Source organism: Malurus melanocephalus, unplaced genomic scaffold (assembly GCF_030028575.1).
Source record: "Malurus melanocephalus ecotype Western Australia unplaced genomic scaffold, MMel_1.1 scaffold_12, whole genome shotgun sequence".
Taxonomy (NCBI): domain Eukaryota; kingdom Metazoa; phylum Chordata; class Aves; order Passeriformes; family Maluridae; genus Malurus; species Malurus melanocephalus.
Window position 1 is genome coordinate 2,666,060 of NW_026623244.1, and position 20,310 is coordinate 2,686,369.

Genomic DNA, 20,310 nt, shown 5'->3' on the forward strand with positions numbered 1-20,310 from the left:
CTGTCTAACCTGCAATCCACAGTCTGGAGTTCTTCCTTCAAAGGCATTTACTGCAGAAATAAGACATTCCACTGTGCAAGTCCAATTCTTTTTGTTCTAAACTCAAGCACTGAAGGTGCTGAGGACCAGGCAGTATGGACAGGAGGGACTGAGAAGGTAAAGGAGGAGCAGAGATGACCAAGATACTGAGAATGCAGCTATGCAAGGCAGGTTTATGAGAATTACAGCAGTCATTAAATTCTTCCCAAGACAGTGGGATCAAATCAAACCTGTCCCAACTAAGTGACTCCTCATAACCCCCAGACACACTTWGGGATCCTAGACTAATCTGCATTCCACAGTTGGAGGAAAAGGAATGGACAAAGTSTGTGATGAGGGCAGAAGAAAGGGAGCCAAAAAATTTCTGATACAACATGCTGAAGGAGTGAAGCTTGTTAACATTTTAATTTGTTGAATTATTCCCTTTTGCACTGTTTGAATGTGTCATTCTTTYGAAACTCCATCTGGGCAACGACCAGAACTGAAACAGAACGAAACCCAGTAATGCTTGAAAGCATCCATGGCCAACACAGAAAAYGTTTTCTGCCTGCAAAACCAGAACTGCTTCAACTTGACTGCTAAGTTAATTTAAAAGGAGTGTTTAAATGGCTATTGGGACAGATGGAAATGCAGAGACTACTATCCAAGATAATCACTAGCAAGGGCAGGCTAAACATTGTAGGATGGAACACTTTTTGACTGAAATGGAGATATGCTGGGTAGCTGACCAGCAGACAGTCAGCAAGGTGAAGCTGAGTGGGAGCAGCAACTTGGTAGGGACCACACACAGAAAACAGCTCAGATGTTTCTGAGAAATCAAATTGTCTGCTGCTTATTACTGTCTTCAGAGAAAGACATCCATGTGCAATCCCTGGAATAAACACAGAGGCACCAAAGGTTGCTGACACTCATTTGTTTCTAGTYCTTTCTCCTTATACATGACAGAAACTATCAGTCCAAGATAATAGCTATGCCTCCAAAGAAGAATTCCTGGCATGGTCAAATGGCATCTTGCAATCAAAACATATTTGGAGAACAAAAAGGCCTTGCATGCTTTGGAACATAAGTGTTTATACCATAAACAATTCTTYCACTTATGTCCTTAAAATATCAGACCTACCACCTCTTCAGCACCAGCGTTTCCAGGATTCTTATGCTCCCAGCAACAACATCTCAGCAGACAAATCCCTTCAGAATGGGTGGYTGAGAGACTGAAAAGAGACCTCTTACTTCTACGACAGTGAGCTGTTATCTCCACAGACATTCAGATTCTGGATGGGCAGAAGGACGTGACACAAAGGGGAGATTTATTGCTGACAGGACAGGTAAGATGACAGTGTTGGCTGTATATCCACTGCTGACAATCAAGGAAAAGGTGACTTGTGCTGGCACCCATTCTCTCCAAAGGACGAGGAGAACAAAAGAACACAACTTATGCTTCCTTTCCAAAGCACCTTTAGCTGTTGACTCCTCACGTTAAGCTGATCAGCAATCCGAGCAGCAAGCTGGGGAACTACTTGTCCACAATGCCTGCCCTCTGAATCAAAAGCACCCTTTGCTGTCACAGCTCCAGACAGAACCTGCTGGCTATGGAGATAGGATATACTGAAGACTTGAGCAAAGGCAATGCCACTGTCCTGGGGATAGATGACCAATGCTTCTGCTTTCTCCATAGATTTCTCTTTTGCCATATTCCATGGATCAGTACCTGCAGGATCTGTGATGGAAATATCATCTCCACAGTAATTTCTGTAGTGATTGGAGGACACCATTGTTCTACAGCCTAAAATGCTCCCAAGTGCCTCCTGGACATCAAACATTTTCAAAAYTATCAGCTCTGATGGGTATTTGAATAAGGCTCAAGGAAGCCACTTGCTCAGTATTTCTTATGAGGAAAAAGGTAGCTCTGATCTGGCAGAATAAAAATTACTGAGAGGAAGGAGGAGGAGGAGGAGGAGGAAGAAGAGGAAGAAAAAAGTCCACACAGCCCACATTGCCTACAAGCAAGGAAATTAGATTTGATTTATCTGTGATCCTGTGCTCAATTTCAGCTTGAATTTCCACTGCATAAATTCAGCTTGGCTGAGCAATGTCCCCTTTAGAGACTGTCCAAAGCAATGTAAGGTGATCCACAAATGATCTTTGAAGCTGAAGGTTCAAAGCCTTGGTGAGGTGGGGTTTTTTAGCATATTTTTGCATGTGCAACCCACAAACCCGTGTCTTCTCAGAAGTTTGAGGAAGATAATATAAAGAAAGCAATTAGATACAGTGCATACACAACTCCTTATTGTTGCCAATTAATCAACTTATTTATTTAGTTCACTGGTTAAATTTCCTCTTCCTACAYCACAGAGAACAACTCTGGGTCTGTTTCCATGAGTCAAAGGGATTAGATGACAAGCAGAAGTTATTCACCAAAAGGACTTGAGGGCTTCAGTTCAGGGATTAATAACTCAGCAGCTTTTTCTCCAGATTTTAAAACCTTTAATTTGTACTGCATCAGCTGGTAGGTTTATTTGCACAACTATTTTTGTTTAAATGGGAATCAAACTCTGCTCTTCCCAAAATGCTGCTGCATTGCCCTCTTGGTATTATTCTCACATCTGATTTTTTGACTATACTTAAAGAGGATTTCATGCTTGCTTAGCAAATTTCTTACAAAACTGCACCTTATACTAATACACAAGTTTAAGTTCTGCTTGGCTCTTCCTGACTAACCAGGCATATTAGCTGAGCAGTCCCCTGAGGAATTCAACACCACTCGAAGGCAGCTTGGGTGGAAGCTTTGGACCAGGTCTTTCTGTGTCTTCCACTCGGTCTCACATTTCAGGCAAAATGTTTGCCTTCRTTTGACCACATAGCAACACACCTTTCAGGCAGGATAAATTAGAGGGACYCATTCTCACCCTGGGCAAATGCAGAATAAATTGGTACCACACTCACCCTGCTGAGAAAGCCAGTGACAGAAGCTGAAGGGGCCCACATTTCTAAATACTCTGTACAGACTGATCATACAGTTCTAAGAATCATTTGCTAAAGGGAGCTTCAGTGAAAAACTGYTACAATTTAACCCCAACATTTCTAYCATCTTCAACTGTATGAATAAAATGCAGAAGCAAGTCCGCATGTTGAAAAATTAAGGTACTTKAAAGGTCTGGTGTTTCTGTAGCCTGAAGTGGCCTGACTCAGAAAAGACTAAATTTCTTCCATATGGCTTTTTAAGGCCCGACTTGTGACTGTGCCTAGAGCTTTTATTTGGTGTATTTTCACAAATTGCAATAAGTAGAGCTGTTCACTTTGTTTACTGCTTCTGACAACAACTGCCATTTACAATCAGCTCAGAGAGGACAGCAGGGCAGGGCTGGCAGCAGCCACAGGATRCAGCACAGCAGCAAGTGATGGTTGTGCATTAGGAAAGGTGCCATCATTTTTCCTTCTCAACTCTCTAAAACATGTGAAGGGCACTAATTAACAGGCTACCCAAGGCACACAAAGGCTACCAAAAAAGATGCCCCTAGTGCCCTGTTAAGGYTCAACCCTAAAATGACTACCAAGGCTTTAGGAACCTACAGAACTCTCCCAGTCACGAGTCTCCAAAACTGGTATCAGACAGAATTGAAACATCACAAGAACTGCAGAACCAAGAAAAGCAAAAAAGAAATAAAGTGACCTASTTTCTATGCTGTTATCACATGCTGAAAGAGACAGAATCATAAAATGCCAGAGAAGCACATGTAAAGGAATCCTCTCAAATGTGTGCACTGTCAGCACTATGATGGCGCTCAGCCACTCACAGAAAAAACAAGGGCAAGGAAAAAACTCCTGTCAAATACTGTGCCAGGACAACAGTTCAGTACCCAGAGAGAAGGGAACATGCAGCAGGAGCTAYAGAGAGCAAGAGAAGCCTGAGATCTGAAATGCCACTCACCCTTATCCCAGCAGGTTTATTAGAGCCTCTGCTGGGGAGGGACACTGRGCATCAGAACAATCCGATCGCCTTTTCCAAGAGCAAGTGACAGAGGGCTGGCTTAAACATTTTGTAGATACTTCTCCTGCATCTGTTCTTGACTCAGTTACAAGCAGTAGGGCAGAAGAATGTGCAGCAGTCTGTAAGCACCCAGGTACAACTGAGTAAGGTGAATGGAGAGGGTTAACAGTCCAGAGCCTGGATTAACCTTTTAAATAACAACGCTGTTGAGCACTGGTTAGTAAGGGGCTTGGGGAGAGTGTAGCCAGGYGATTTCCACCCTCCATCCCCCAGCCTTCTACAGAGGAGTGCTATCAAAATAAAAAACACTTGTTCCCCAGATTTGACTTCGTAGATTTTTGCGCAATTCTTTCCTAAAACAAAGATCAGGATCAAACCAATCAGCCATTTTTCTTCAAGCATCTTAACCTGACCTTTTCSAAACTCATCACAGGAAAAGGTCTTCCTGACATACCTAACCTGAAGTCGCACTGACTTACGATCTCATGTATGAAAAACATGGCAGCTTCAATCCTCATCTCAAAACAGAACAGTTACCTCCATCTTCAAATCATGCCTCACTCAAYTGAAGGGTTTCTGGGTGAGGATGAGGGACTAGGCTATGCCTTAAGCTAATACTGCAGCTGACAAGGCCACATGTTAACAACTAACTTCCTGGGCAATTAGGACAGAACTGGTCAGTGACCAATTTCTTTATGCTAAAACATTTGGTATGACATTAACTGCCCAGTCCCAGCACTGCTTAGTCCTAATTTTGAAGCATCAACACACTAAATAGCAACAGAAGCACTTTAGGACTCAAGCARTCCAGGAATATTATCCCTCTGGGCACTACTGAGGGTGGAAAGCTCAGCAAAATCTGCATGATGTGGAAAACTGTCATCAGCTAGAGAAATTAAGTTCAGATCATGTTAATATTCTCCCCTGCAAAAAGTGTGTCACGCTCAGGTATCTGCGAAGAGGCTGAGATGAAGTATTACAGCAGCTTTCTTTTTATTCTTCTAAGGAGTTTAGCCCAGCAACAGACCTAAGTTTCCTTTCTATGCCTATAAAGTGACTTGTAGGTGGTACTGTAATTAAATAGGTCCATCCCTTAAAATAGAAAAGCACATCTTTACAGCTGAGGTGAGAACTAAGACTCTGAAGTGAGATGCTTCCATCAAGTCTCTAGTTTTCAGGAGCATTAACGACAGGGTAGAAAATTCCCAGCAAAGCAGCCTGGATGCAAAAAAACTAAGCAGACAATCAGAAAGTGTAAGTTCCAGCATGCCTACCTCAGCTCCCTCACAAATTCACATTTCTGTTTTCATCAGCATGAAGATTGTTCCTGTTCTAGTGTTTCAAGACATTCGACAAAGAGAGCACTTACTGCACACAAAGCACAAGCTTAAGAACTCTACACTGCAGTTCATAGCTACCTTTTTTAAGAAATGAAAAGGACAGAAATAACTGCAGATACAGGCACAYGAAGCTCCATCTAGATACATGTTCTTTGTTAGAAGCTGTTGCATAAAATGACAGATAAAGCTTGGGGTGACAGGGACAGCTAATGTTTCCTGCAAGCTGGACAGGGGCCTGACTCCAGCAAACCATCAACATGACCCAGCTGAGCAGAGGCTGGTATCTACATTTGGGGAGGGGTATGTGTAGAAGAGACCTGGAAAGGGAKACTCAGTCCTAAATTAGCCAGCTAAGCACACTCTTCCTTTAAACACTTGGAACTGCTGGCAGAATGTGTGACTTCCAGATTCACATATGGATTGATTCATCCTGGGTTTGGAACATTAATTGTTACTGAACTAGGAGAAGGCTGCAAAGGACAATGCAATAGCTAAGTGAAAAGACTTGTGCCTTACTTGCAGGCAGAGCAATAGTTTGGTTCACAATATGCTGAGAAAATATAACCAGAGGGGAGGTGATGGCAGTGCCCAGATTCTCATRGTATTCCCACAATACTGTTATTTCCAGTTTTCCATTGTGTTAAACATGCTCAGGGGGCTCCAGAGCAGCTCAGTTTGCTCTGAAAAAGGTACTGCAGACCTTCCTAAAGCCAAAGCACCCCAAGAAGAGTTAGCTAGCCATGTCATGTTGGCTTCCTGATGTTAAATTTCATTGCTGTAATGATGCCTTGTCTGCCCCAGCAAGCACCYGTCACTGCCTCAGAAGCTCGTTCATACCATCACAAGTGGGAGAAGCACTCATAAGAACTTGCACAGCTTTCACACAGGACCCAAACCCAGCATTTTCTAATAGCCAGGAAGCCCTAGAGTATGATTTCAACAGCATTCTCTGTGTGTTTTTACATCCAACTCAAAAACAAATGCAGTCTGCTGAATTACAGCTGCTGAGGGAAATACACTTGGGAGACCACGATAAGGTCTSTGCACAAATAAGCCTTCGGCACAACATTTCATTAGCGGGGTTCTGCACACAATGACACTTAGTGGCAAAGTTTCCAACTAGGAGGCTAAGGCATATGGCAGGAGTCACTGGAAACAGTGTTATTAGGTGACAGTCTGCAAATTACCTCCTTCTCCAATTGTTGAGCTTGTAATAGCAGATTTTCCATACTTATCCATCTTACTGCCAGAGGTCATCCTAACTAAGGCCTGTTTTCATGGAACAGAAAAACTYGCTAGTTTAAGCTAGCATTGCGACAACTGTGACACACCAGTTAACATTGATACAAGTGATGCTCTCTGGGTCGCATCAGCCTGTTCCAGAAATCCTACATACTGTCACACAGTGAGCGCTCCAGGACAATTTACCAGTTCCTTGTCTGGAAGGCAAGAATATACTTTTCATCTTAGAAATTCTTGCTGTGAAGCAGWTATGGTGGAGAACGTAAATCCACGGATTGGAAGAAGTGAAAGAGGAGCTCCTCCAAACAGGAGCTCAGGTGAGAGCAAACACAGGGCTATGAATCAATCCTTCTGCAGGCCTACAGCCCTGCCAGCTATGAGGCAGATGCTGCTGCTGCTCAAACAGCATGTGCTGCCAGCAATACTCAGCTCCCCAGGAGCTCATTTGTGCCTTAACTGAGCCATTGGGGAATCCAAGGGCCCTCTGACTAAGGCAGTGGAATTGATTCAYAGCCTTTGGCATCTGGCTGATGAACTGCCTTCCCCATTCCATCTCTCCAGAAATCCATCCCCCAGATGGGCCTTTTGAGTGGCACATCTTGGCTCCCTGAGCAATCCCACTGCTTGCCCCAGATCTCCCATGAAGACACGAAGAGTGACACACATCAGGGATGCCACCCTCTCCACTATTAAAAGGTTTGCYTTTGAGGTCCCTACCATGGACAATAAATTTCTACATACTGTCTTAACATCCAAATGTCAAGTGTCAGAGAGCCAAAAAAACTAATCATGCAGCTGAGTGGAGCTGAGTTCAGATGTGGCACCTTTTGGCTCAGCAGCATTTACTCTCCTGCTCTGGGAGGGATGGAGACCCAAAGCTCCATTTGCTTCCCACTTTGAAATCAGAGCAATGACCCAATTTGTCATTTTTGGGAAACAGCTGCAGCTCCAGCTAGAGGATCCAGAAAAGGAAGGCAGAAAAATATCATCTGTAACAGCAGGATACTACCAGAGAGGAAGAAGAGTAGCAGTTTGTAAAAGCAGCAGTTTTACCCTAAAGAAGCCTCAGAATTAGCAGGGCTGGCAGTCACTGCAGTCTGTCCCCTTTTGTGAGAGGAAAATGTGACTCCAGGAGTGGCTGCTCAAAGCCACACTGCTGTCTGTAGCCTGTCTGCTCTCAGGATTCCTGAGCAGAGGGACCTGAGTGTAAGGAAGCTTAGGGTGGAGCTCAGGACTAGAGTAACAAATCACRGTGCTGTAAATCCAGCTTTACAGAGGATGACCAAAGAAGTTTGCACGGTATCCATATGCATTATGGCAACAGCCAATACCTATTGTTCCTGTTTCACAGAGATTAAAAACCTTCTCAATCTGAAGTTTTACAAAATGCAAATTGAAATGTGCATTCACACAAGCCAGACACTGACAGCTTCTGCTTTAATCACAGAGGTGCAGAGTTGTAATTTAATCTTTATAAATGCAGACTGTTTTGATCATTCTCTTGCAATCCTCTGTGAAGCTTTCCCTGCCCTATACCCGCACTTAACAGTGACGGGAATCCRTAGCACTGCTCTGCACTTCCACAGGAGCCTCCCTGGCACGTCACACARCACTTCAAACGCTGCCTGGTTCCCCAAGGGCTCCCCACTGGCTTCCCTCACTTGGGAGGATTCAGGGCTCAAGGTTTGCTCAAAGCAGCACAGCAACAGCAGAAAGGAGTTCAGACCCCACCCTGCAGCCCCTTCCTCTAGTTACCCACAGCCCCTTTTCTAGGTTTGGTTAAATACCACTTATAAAGCAAATCTGGCAGGCATATGAGAAGTGTTTAGTGAAATAAACTCACTGGTGAAGAGGACAAGCACTGAACTACAGCAACATCAGCAAGTCTCCACAGTGTGGACTGGGAGCTTATTACAAAGTTGAACCTATGGTTCTTGCTCAGCTCAGCTGTGAATCAAGTTGGGCTCCTAACTCCCACCTCAGAGTGCTGCTTATGTAGCCCCAGCACAGAAACTTATCCAGCTCCAGGTGACTTTGCTCAGTGGCAGTCAGCAGCAAGTGACAGCTGCACAAGGCTGATCTTCCAAACCAAGTCCCCAGCATTCAGTGGTCATCTGTACCCCTGCAATCTTCAGATCCTTATCAGTTCCTCTGGTAGTGTCAGAGCCAGGCAAGGACGTGAAAACAGCCATAAGAACTGAAGGCAAGCCTTGCTTTGAAGTTTAATGGACTTTGTTCCTAGTTTGTACCTCAAGGCAGTCCCTTACCTGCCCAAGAGGACAGCTCACARAAGTGGTGGAAGCAAGACATGCCTCAGCATCTGCAATGCACCAAGGGTGGAAAGACTCCTCTGCTCCAGGAGCAGCCAAGGTGTTTGAGGGTCACGCTGTCTCTGACGCACAGAGCAGCTAAAGTGCCACCAACAGTAAGAGGCAGGACAATGGGGCACCTCTGAGTTGAGCCTGAAGGAAGGGAATTAAAGGGCTTCTCCCATTTCTTACTGGAATGGGGTTGCATCTCTCCAGTAGCAGCTGTTTTTAAAAATCCAAGTCCTTCTTTTGTCTCTCTAATGGCCAACCACAGTTATCTCCCCCCCCCCGCCTCCACTGACGCACAGTTTACTGCATTCTGCATGTTAATAAAAGGCACTACACAGCACAAAGTCACTGCTCCAAAGCTCACCTCCAGCTTCAAATCTCCTTGCTGCAAAGCTGATCAGACCTTGGAGCCTGTTCAGACTCATTCAGTCTGGCACACTGCGTAAAGCAGTCTGAAACATTAGTAAATTGCAGGGATATTTCTCTGATAAATCAAAAACAAAGAGAAGAAAAAACAGAAAAAGGAAAAAGAGAAAGAAAAAAGAAGAGGAAAGATAGCTAAACCAGAGAAAACTCCTGTCAGCTAAGCAAACCAGCAATTTGCCAACTCCAGAAGACTTTTTATACAGATCCTTTCCAATTTCACCCGGTGCAGCTCAGCTCTTTCTATTTAAACGATAAAATCTGTTTCAAGCCATTAGTCATGAGTAGGTGTCTGTAATGAGACCATGAAAGCCAACATCCCTGCCTCATTTGCAAAGACACGATGACTTTAAATTAAGGCCTTGCCTTGGTGATCCCTCCTTAGCTGGAGTTTCACGTTCCCACTACTGTGTGGAACACCACACTAACAAGCTTGAAACTTTCTACCCCAAAGCTCACTGCATTTCAGAAGTAAAGCACCATTATAATGTATTTCTCCAGCCCTCACGACACGTTATATTAATGTAAGAGATTAGGAGGATTTACTGTGGTAGTACCTAGCACTGACGGTACTTGGCATTTAAAAAATATCAAACACAGACTTGCCAAGAGGCTTTTAACACCACTGCCAGCAGTGCTAAAAAAAGACAAAGCACTTGGTATCTGCCAGTGGTTTTGCTACTAGTTAKGGAAACCAGAACAAGCTGAATAAACCCTGACTCAATGGATCGGAATTAAAACACTTCAGGGCACCCAAAACCAATTACACCCTTTTGTATCTTTCTGTGCATGTCACTTGTGGAACCTCGATGAGCTGCACTTCAGGTTAGTCCCTCAAAGCCTCACCAGGTAACAGAGGCCAGGTGGATTGGGGGGCAAGGAAGAGCATTCAGCAGTTGAGCTATGACCTCAGTGAAAGGGAAATGGCTTTGTGAGATGGCCTGACCAAMCTGGATTGCAGCTACTGSCAGTGCYGMKTTAGTGGTTRGACTAGATGATCTTAAAGGTCTTTTCCAACSTAAAACAATTCCATKATTCTACCTGAGTTACAAAGGTACTACAGCATGAAACAACWCAAGTATTACACTCATTTGTCACAATTTCAAAAGTGATACAGTTGTCCTGTTTTTCCATCACAATCTGTTCTGGCTCCCAGCACTTTCCATCTGCAATTACCAGACATAAAACAGGTGTTCACAGCAGTCTTTTGCAGTGAACTTTACCTCCATTTTGGAGGTGGCATAATGTCCCTGCTCTGGCTGGAAGAAAGAGGGGCTTCTATTAAAAAAAAGCACAGAGATGTTCCTGACTAACAAGCATTATCAGTCCTGCGTGTCTGCCATCTCAATTTTCAGACCCTTAGAGAGGAAATCATGGAGAGAAAAAGCACCAAAGAGAAAATGAGACCTTAGTGAGCAATTTTCTAACTGGCACAAGACTTGACTGGCATGCAAGGCCCCACAACACATTTCTGCTCAGAGAAGATTCAACCAAAACTACTGGGCTCCTCTCACTGTAGCCTCTCTTGAAAACTGTGCTACACTGCAATCAGGTAGAGCTCCCTTCTTACAAACAATTGCTCCTTCACATCCAGAAAAGGCAGATGTGAGACCCCACCCAGACCATTCATGCTGTGTTTTSATCCTTTCTGTTTGCCTGTGCTCGCTCTTCAGGTGCAATTCTTGTGTTGCTGTTTCTTCACTGCCTTGACCCTGTTCTCTACAACTGCTTATGCTAGAAAATATTTTKGGAGCTTCTCAGATCAGATACGGCACTGAGAAAGTCTACTGCCTCCAACGTATTAAGTACAAGGCAGTCCAATCATCTGGAAAGTACAGATAAGCCTATGAATTCATTTCATAAAAGGCTATTTCACCCTTTGACTCAAGAATGCACCAAAACCTCTTTGAAGGCRTGGGAATAATCACTCACATGGAAGAGCTGAAATTACATTGGCAGTTATTGGCCAACCCCATCTTTTTGACTGTGCAGCTTCTTTCAGTCCCTTAAAGGATCTCAAATGTGTTGAGAGASAGAATACCACAAAACAACAAATTAACACTCAGGCCAGGTTCAGCAAATTAGTAAGTGAGGAAAAATGCCAGCAAGTGGCTAAGACATTCCCTGCTTTATGGTGAGGAACTACAGCAAGGTCAAAACAGCTAACAACTAGGAAGGATTCTGAGACTGCCTTGGCAAGGAAATGCTCTGCAGAAAGGCACTAAGGAACCCATGGTGTTGATAGACTGCAGTGGCTCATCATTGGCTTGAACCTGGGAATCTCCCACTCTCTGCTGGAGAGAATATGGGATGAAAAAGGTCTCTTCCCTGTATTTCTGACTRGAACATTGGACAAACCCCTTAACATTGGATAAACCAGAACAGTCAGCAAAGCAGTACCATCAAGTCCTACAAATAMACCTACCTAAACCAGAGACCTGTATATTCAGACTAAGGTTGTTAGAAATCTCTAGGGCTGAGAACACACAGTGTGTTAACAGCCTATGCTTAAAACAATCCCATGCACACCATTTTCAAGGGCCTACAAATCCCCCCACCATGTAATATTGTTAAGATTAATGCTTGTAAATAAAAAAGGAGAACGCACTGAAATGACAGAATATTAATAAATGGACATTAGTGATTAACAAGATAATAAAGGCTTCAATAGGATCAGGAAAAGAAGATAGAGCAAAATCTCTTTCAGCTGATTACTTAGCTAGTTTTAAGGATATTAAAATACAAAAATAAATAWTTTTTTCTTTTAAATCTAACACATGAACAGGGTGCCAGAACTTGAGTTCAACTGAATTTCAAACAAATCAGAGCAGCTGCAAATTCTCCTTCAGACAAAGCTATGTCAAAGCCATGACTGCCTGATTAACAGGAGATTCTCAGATACCACAGAGTGTAAGCAGCCACTTGAGAATCTGCCCGAAGACTATTAGTATCTGAGAAGAAAACCTTCATTAAAAGGAAAGCTTKACCCTTAAAATTGTAAAAACAAATGTTTCCAGTAAAGAAATACCAGTGTCCCGAAACTATTGGAATAACTCAAGAGGGAAAATATCCAGTCCTAAACGCAGTATCTGTGTGTGGACATACAARCTAAGTGCCAGCACTAAATATTTCAATGTGGTACACTTGAAAAGACAGGGCTGTAAAGGATGGTGGATTCTGTGTAGAAAATATTTATAGAGAGCAGAGAAATTGGTAATTAAGTGAACACACAAGTTAAAATAAAAAATACAGCTGGAAGGTAAAACAAAAAAGGAAAGCAACTGCAGCAGCCAAAAGGCAAGCTTGATCCCTCCACTTCCCACACACATGCTGAACAGCTCACACAATGAAAACAGCGAGCTCTGTTAGCCCACAAAAGCCAGATCCTGAGCTTCATCTGGGCCAGCTACCAGTACCTCTCATGTACTTACAGCTACTGACAGAGGGGAAACCACAGACCAAGACACAAACCTGAGCTCACTGGGACAACTGAAAGTGGAGGCAAGAAGTCTCCATCMCTCTCCTCCTTGTGCAGCAAACTGCAAAGCACTGATTAAACACCCTCACTGAGACCACACACTCCCTCACCATAGTGACATCTTCCTTATTTCTCTGCAGTTCATCTGGGGCTGTTATTGCTTTATTTTGTTTGATGTTCTCCCTACATTGAGAGAAAGCATGAAGGAAGAAAAGAAAAAAGAGAAATCTGTCTGTCTTTCAACTTCCTAATCATCTTCCTCAAAATGCTTCATGCATCAGCACTGATTTCATTATCTGCCTGCTGCTAGGGATTTTATTTAAAGAATAACACACAAGGAAGAAAGGATTTAACCTGACCTCCCTGAACTGCTGGGGGATGAATACTACACGGAGCTGACAGTGAAAAGCTCATTTCCTTTCTCAGATGAACTCAAACACTATGCAAAATTCCCCTCTATCCAAGCCTCCAGTTTTAAATTGGGCTATCAAAGGCTTTTYTGTTTTAGAGGTCTGGGTTGATATAATCGGTGTATCATCAATGAATGAGGATTGATAACACAAACCATCATAAAGCATAGCTGTGGATACAGTGACTCTCAGAGGCAGAACAATAAGGAAAATTGAGTAAATTAAAACCAATGTTCTTCCATCCACCTATACCAAGAAGGGAATAAAAAGCAGTAGGGGCTATCATTTTCCCCCACTGCATCACTACAGCATTCATCCCGAGTCTTTGGAGTGTTACATATTACAGATCAAGTGGGTTAATAAATGAAACGGTTAGTGGGAAACATGAAGGGGTATAATCAAGAAATAGTAAAAATAAAATGGACAGAAAAAGAAATGAATTGCAGAGCAAGATACAGTCAGGAACTTTCAGCAAGCACAAGCATGGGATCCCATCCAGTGGAAGGGCCAACCCAAGGTGACTTAAATGAGGTCTGTCCCAGACTGCATGCACAATTTCTTCTCCAGAAGGTCCAAAGGTATGGATGCAGCTGTGTTTGGGATGATTCCCCCAGCTCACATGGCAGCTCTGCATTTTGTCCACCACATACTCCTACAGAGTCATTTATCTCTCCAAGAGTGATTAATGTATAATTCCAATATTTTATTTTGGGAAATAKGCCATCTCTTCCCTTCCTGAGACCACTCACAGTAGCCTATTTTCAAAAAAACACATTTACAAATTTATGCAATATAAGCAGAACACAAAGAGAGCAAACCARATCAAATTAAGGAAGGGAAACCTAACTCAATCACCCTCTTTATTAAAAACCTCTGCTTTTTAAAATTTAACCCAACTGAATTCAATCACCCTAGAAAATTTCTACTAACYGTTGCCAGAGTTCTAAGTCCCCAATATCACTAAAAGAAAAAAATCTACCTACTCTCAACAATTCTCTTATAACGAAGTTCACTGCTAAAAACTTGCTGTCCCATTCTAAATGCCAGCACCCTCACAGTCTCCAAAGACACTTGTTGACAATGCTGCATGTTTTCCTTGTTTATACCCATCCTTCTACATTTGAGCGACCAAAATCTCTGTGTGAAGTGATAAAACAGGCTAAAGCAATTGTTGCTTTTCTTTCTCTCACCTGCATCTGAACAAGGAACAAGAGTCCCACTTGCATCTCTCTTACTGCTGTCACATCATCAGTTCACTGAGCACAGGGTACTCCTAAACACCATATTCCAGAGGTCAACATGAAAAAAGGTCAAAGCATGCCTGGCTTACCTGATCCTCAGAGAGCTGTGATATGTGATTCACCGCAGCGTACGACTCTATCTTCGGGTTGAAGTGATTGATGATCGCTCTGAAACAAAGGAGGGAAATTTTCAGAGGTCTCAGGAACAACTTAGAGATGCAGCAGAAATTCTCTGCCAGTCTGAGTAGGTGCATGTGGAGCCAGYCCTGCAAGAAATTCCTCCCTCACAGTATCACACAGAGGTGTTTGCCCTGCTGAGGCCAATGCAGATCATGCCACAAACTCGCAGGAAACTGCAAGCACAGGCATTGTCCTATACATGGGTGCATTTGTCCCAGCAGATCCTGAACTGTGCTTGCTGCTCTGGCAGGGGGAATTRCTGGGAACGGGCTGCAAATTGCTTTGTGTTCCAGCAGAGAGGAGCAAACCCAGCCATCACTGCCCCATCCTGCTCAGGAACTGCAGCTCCTCGTCCCTTCCAAAATCAGCATCGCCTGACATTTTGCTCTGTGGAACTTTGATGCCTGATATGATGAAGCTGATGGTTTACAGCTTTGGATTTTCACTCCATTTAAAATGTTGTAGCTGCCTCTTACTTCACTACATCCGCCACTACAACCACTACATTCTGAATTCTTACCATTATGACTTCACTCCTCATCCCCAGTTTAGATCATTAAAGATAACTTACACCAGTGTCCCAACACAGCAGCAAATTCTGGTCACTCCTGCTCCTCTATCTCATCTCTCTCACTACCTGCTCCAACCTGCACCATTCCCTTTTCCTTCTAGGTGGATCTAGAAGCCAATATGAGAGGTCTAAAGTTGAAAGTRAAAAACAACTGGGGAAAAATCCAAAAAAAAACTGCAGCTGGAACATTTCCTCAGCCTTCCCTCTGTTTATCAGGTGCAGCTGAGAAGATAAATGGCAGGACAGTTAAGACTCCCTGGGACAGAATTTGCAACTGCTCTAGTTGGGACATTACTCATGAGACCCACTGCTGAGGTAAATATTCATCATGGGAACAGGCCATGTCAGTGTTTGGCACAGATGAGTTCTGACTGTGCTGGGAGAACACTTGCTCAGCCACMTTACACTGCAGCAGCAGTCAGGGCTTCCACTCCCATATTCATCAGCATGAAAATTCACTCCAGTTCTCTCTGTTGTACTCTAATGGGTTCCCTCCTCCCCACACCTCCCTCTGYAAATGACTTTCAGCTGCTTTATCCAGACCTCATCACAGCTAAGAGCTTGTGCCCGAGTCTTGGAATATGTGATATTCAGTGGTGSCAATCAGAGCCAGGGGATAAAAACCTGCCCAGAAGCATCCCTACTTCATTAAATACACGGATAAATGCACAGGCATGAGGACTGTGAGCAGGAAAAAAACCCAAAAACCAACCCCAAAAATCCCAATCCAAGCAGAATCTGCAATTCATAGGCTCACAGAATTGTTTTAGTTGTAAGGAAGCCTTTAAAGCTCATCTAACACAACAGCCCCACGATAAGCAGATACATCTTCAACAAGACCAGGTTGCTCAGAGCCCCATCCAACCCGATCGTGAATGTCTCCAGGGATGGGTCATCTACCTCTCTGGGCAACCTGTTCCAGTGCCTTACCACCCTCATTGTTTTCAATTTATTTCTCATCTATAATCTAAATCTGCTCTCCTAGTTAAAAYCATTATCCCTCATCCTGTTCCAACAAGTTCTATTAACAAGTTTTGCYTCAGCTTTCTTATAAGTCCCCTTAAAGTACTGAAAGGCTGCAATAAAGTGTCCCCACAGCCTTCTCTTGTCCAGCTCTCTCAGTGTGTCTTCACAGAAGGGTTTGTCCCTCTGAACACTTTCAGGGCCTTCCATGCACTGATTTCAACGTGTCCAAGTCTTTCCTGTACTGAGGACACCAGAGCTGGACACTGCATCCCAGGTGGGGTCCCAAGAGGACAGAGCAGAGGGATGGAATCATCTCCCTCACCATCCTGGCTRTGCTACATTCACGGCAACATTCCCAGCCACACCTTACAACACACCAGGTGCCAGTCAGCACTCAGGGCAGGTCTGTCCTGCAGCTGCTCCTGTAGCATCCCTACACACTTGGCACAGAGGGACTTCTCTCACCAGCTTTGACCATCACATCCAGAGAATAAATTGAGCAGAGCCTCTACCAGGCTTCCTGTAACCTGCTTCCCTCTGGAGAAGAACAGGCAGGTAGAGACATGCTCAGACTCTTCCCATGTCAATGTGACCAAAGAAGCAGCTCCTGTGAGTCACAATCACACTGTCCATTACCCAGCCTCTCCAACACTCTGGCTTTCCAAGCTGCATGTTTCATGCCTGGCTGGAGTCAYATTTATACTCCTACAGGACACACTACAAGTTATTGAAAGAAAACGGAACACAGACTTACAACAACTTAACTTCTGGCTTGACAGAAGGTTTGGCAGCTCAGAAGGGTTCAGTGCACTCACATGGTTACAACATCTACCAGGAAACAGATTTAGCATTCGTTTGTACCCACTGCTGTGAAGCACTTCAACATAGGCTGCCTGCTCACAAGTCCCTGCTTGGATCTGAGCTGGTGGAGCGGCACCTGCAATCACAGCTGGGATTCACCCAGTAAAGCAAAACCAGCAACCAGCTGCCACTGCAGTGAGAATCAATAGACATTAAGGAAGGGAAATAATCCAAGTCTCCTTCCTCATTTCCCTGAAGGTGAATGGACAGCTCCTCAGTGACTTGATGAAGTTCAGCAGTTTAATTTGTTTTAACCATGAAGAATTCCTCCCCACCCTGACCTTCTGCAGAGCTGTTCCCCTGAACCTGCAGGCAGCCTGGGGCAGAGAAGCATGAAGAGCTCAGATTCAATCCTGGCTCTGTGTAGCCAGGCTCTCACTACCCAATATATCCACCAGGGCCAGGCTTTGCACATGATGCAGCTCCTTCTCACTCATCTGCTATGAGAAATTCCATTGCTATCCAGCCCAAACAGCACCTTTCTGCACCAGCTACTGTGATACACCTCTGCTATTCTGCCATCTTGCAAAACAAATCCTGTCTCTGGGGCATGTTTTTAGCAACCAGTCTCCTGTAATATTCACCRAATTACAGCTGGAATTTTACTTTGGAAAAATGCCTCTTCACCARCATTTGATCCTAAAGACAATGGGAGACCAGAGCTTTGAAACACGGTCTCTCCATTATGGACAACAGACCAATGGTTCTGCCACTGTTAAGTTTCCACACCAGCATGTAACAGCTGATCCTTGGCAATCATTTATTTTTACACTGTGATTGCCTCAGTTATTGCCACACCAGCCAGTAGCTTTGGGGAGGGGGAAGGGAGCGGTTAAAGTACTTAGAAAAGATTTGTGATGTGTTCTACTGAGATCTTCATATTGATCATGGGGGGAAAAAAAAAAGAAAACGCGTGTGTTTGGTATTCATGAAGCATGAGCATCTTCAACACATTTGTAAAGCAAGGAAATGGTGAAGTGTCAACTGAAAGACAAAACGCTGCAGTTACCACAAAGCCTTCCACAGTGTGTACATGTTGATGTTTCCACACCGCCAAGCCCCTCCRTGGGGCTGGCTGCCATTTGTCACACAAATTTCACAGCACTTCTGGGACACAGTTCTCCAGAGACTGAGAAACATCACTTCAGCAACAGTGCCTCCTCTGACAGTTCAGCAGTGGACTGGCAAGAGGAGACTCACTGGACAAAGGAAGGATGCCGAATAGGYAGAAGGCTCAGGAATTAAAAAACTGGCTCCCAGTGTCTTGAAATTAATGCTTAGAGCACTAAGACAGATCACAAGCCGTCTCCACATTCTTTATTCCTCAATCTCCTATGGARAGATCTTTATCTCCCAGTAAATACACAAGCCAGACCGGTGATCTCCAACAAATACACATTTCACTACACTTCTCATGTAGCTCTTCAAGCCACCCACACACCATGATGCCAGAAGAATGTAGAGCCACATATGAATGAAACTGCATCTCTYAGGATGAACAACATAGGGCACTTGCATGTATGTGTGTTTGCATTTATTGCATATTTATTGCATTCATTTAATTCTTCATGRAAAAGGGAATGATTGCAGGAAAAATCAACCTGATTTAGGAACCTCAAAGTGCAAATGAATCATTTATTTGTACTAGCTGTATTAATCATGTTATTAGTCAGTAAAAGCGGGTCCCACTGTGACAGRTATTGTACCAATCCAGAGTGGTGGAAAGCCTCTGTCCCAGGGGCTAAGGATCTCAAATGCAAGAGAACACAGCACAGAAAAGCACATTGGCAACAGAAAACATAACAGTGCTGCTATTTACTGAGAGTCATGAAAGACTTCAGCTTGAGATAAACCATAGATAGAAAAAACACGGAAAGAATACTGAAGGGAGAAGTAGAGAGATAGGAGAAAGGAGACAGAAGAGCAGATAGGATCAAGAAAAACATAGGTGAAAAACTGCAGAACAGGAAGGATCAGAGAAACAGCAACTGATCCTAGGGCAGTCTGTCCTCTACAAACTGCGAAGTTCCAAGTGGTGGAAAGTTTCTACTTCGGCTATTCTTGAGGCTGCAAAAACTGGCCAGTTCTGAAGTGACTGTTAGTTGCCCTTTCTCAYTCAAAAACACATATGCTGTGAGAAGCAGAAGAACCTCCATATGGAGAGCCCTACTGGGTTTTTTATTCACCAAACAGGGATATCCCTAGGGACTGTGGCTCTCACCTAGAGCTATGGTGAGAGAAGGAATACCCCCAGGTAAGTTGTACTCCCCTCCCCTCACTATGTTCACWGCAACAGAACTTGCTTCCACAGTGGCTGCAGTAGCTCTCCAAACAGTATTATTTAAAAATTTGGGTTTACAGTCTTTAAAAATTGCCTAGAGTTASTCCTTGATAAACAGAAACAACCAGTGCTGCCCAGAATAAAAGAACTTCTGAAGTCACAAAATCTGCTGTCAGGCAAGGGGTCCTATGAAAACCAATACAGCGTGCATGGAAGAAAAGGTTTATTTAATTCCTCAATTTAATTTGCTGCTAGATGTAACATCAGATGTCAGAAGTTAAACACACCAGCAGCACAAAGGTACCGGTCCCACAATCCACTGCCTCTTCTGGCGCAGGTGACCCACCATGGCAAGGAATGTAYCTCACCCTCCTTAACCTCACAACGAGCTGGTCTGGGTCCAATGTGCAGGGAAAGCAAAATCACTATGCTCAGGCAGGCAGCATTTCTTCAGCACGTTTTCTCTGACCTCCAGACTCTCCCCATCAAGTTATTGCAGATGAGCTGTCTAATACCCACTCTTGCCTGACAGCAGCTACATTTCCAAAGTCCCATAAGACAACACTGTCCTCTTGTCCTGAGCAGCAAAATGAAGCACTTTGGAGGTGCTGAAAGTAGGCTAAGGGAAGAACAGAAAGGCTGCAAAGCTTATTATAGAGATGGGAATGCTGAGCCATCATTCCCTGCATGAACCTGGCCTTTGCACCTACTTCACAGGTCCAGCATGCAGTGCCTGACATAAAGTATTTTGGATTCACAAACATTTCTTTACAATAAAAGCAACACCACAAGTTCACTTCTTCCCACRTTCTGTTAGAGTGGAACAGAAAAGCCACAGCTCTTAGCTGGTATTTACCCCTTCACAGGAAATAGAGGGTGACTTTATACTCATTGTAGACATTCATCTTCTCATGTACTTGTGCCAGCAAAGTGCATTGGACAGTGCATCTCAGTCCTCAGTGAGTAAAACTG

General features: G+C 43.9%; 1 protein-coding gene across 1 annotated transcript in view; it reads right to left on the reverse strand.

The window, feature by feature from the left end:
• ARMH3 (armadillo like helical domain containing 3) overlaps positions 1-20,310 on the reverse strand; it is a 121,246-nt gene that overhangs the window by 18,789 nt on the left and 82,147 nt on the right. Inside the window, exon 24 of the mRNA XM_057380288.1 lies at positions 14,569-14,647. Within this exon, the coding sequence (XP_057236271.1) occupies positions 14,569-14,647 (79 nt within the window). The remainder of the gene's footprint in view (positions 1-14,568; positions 14,648-20,310) is intronic.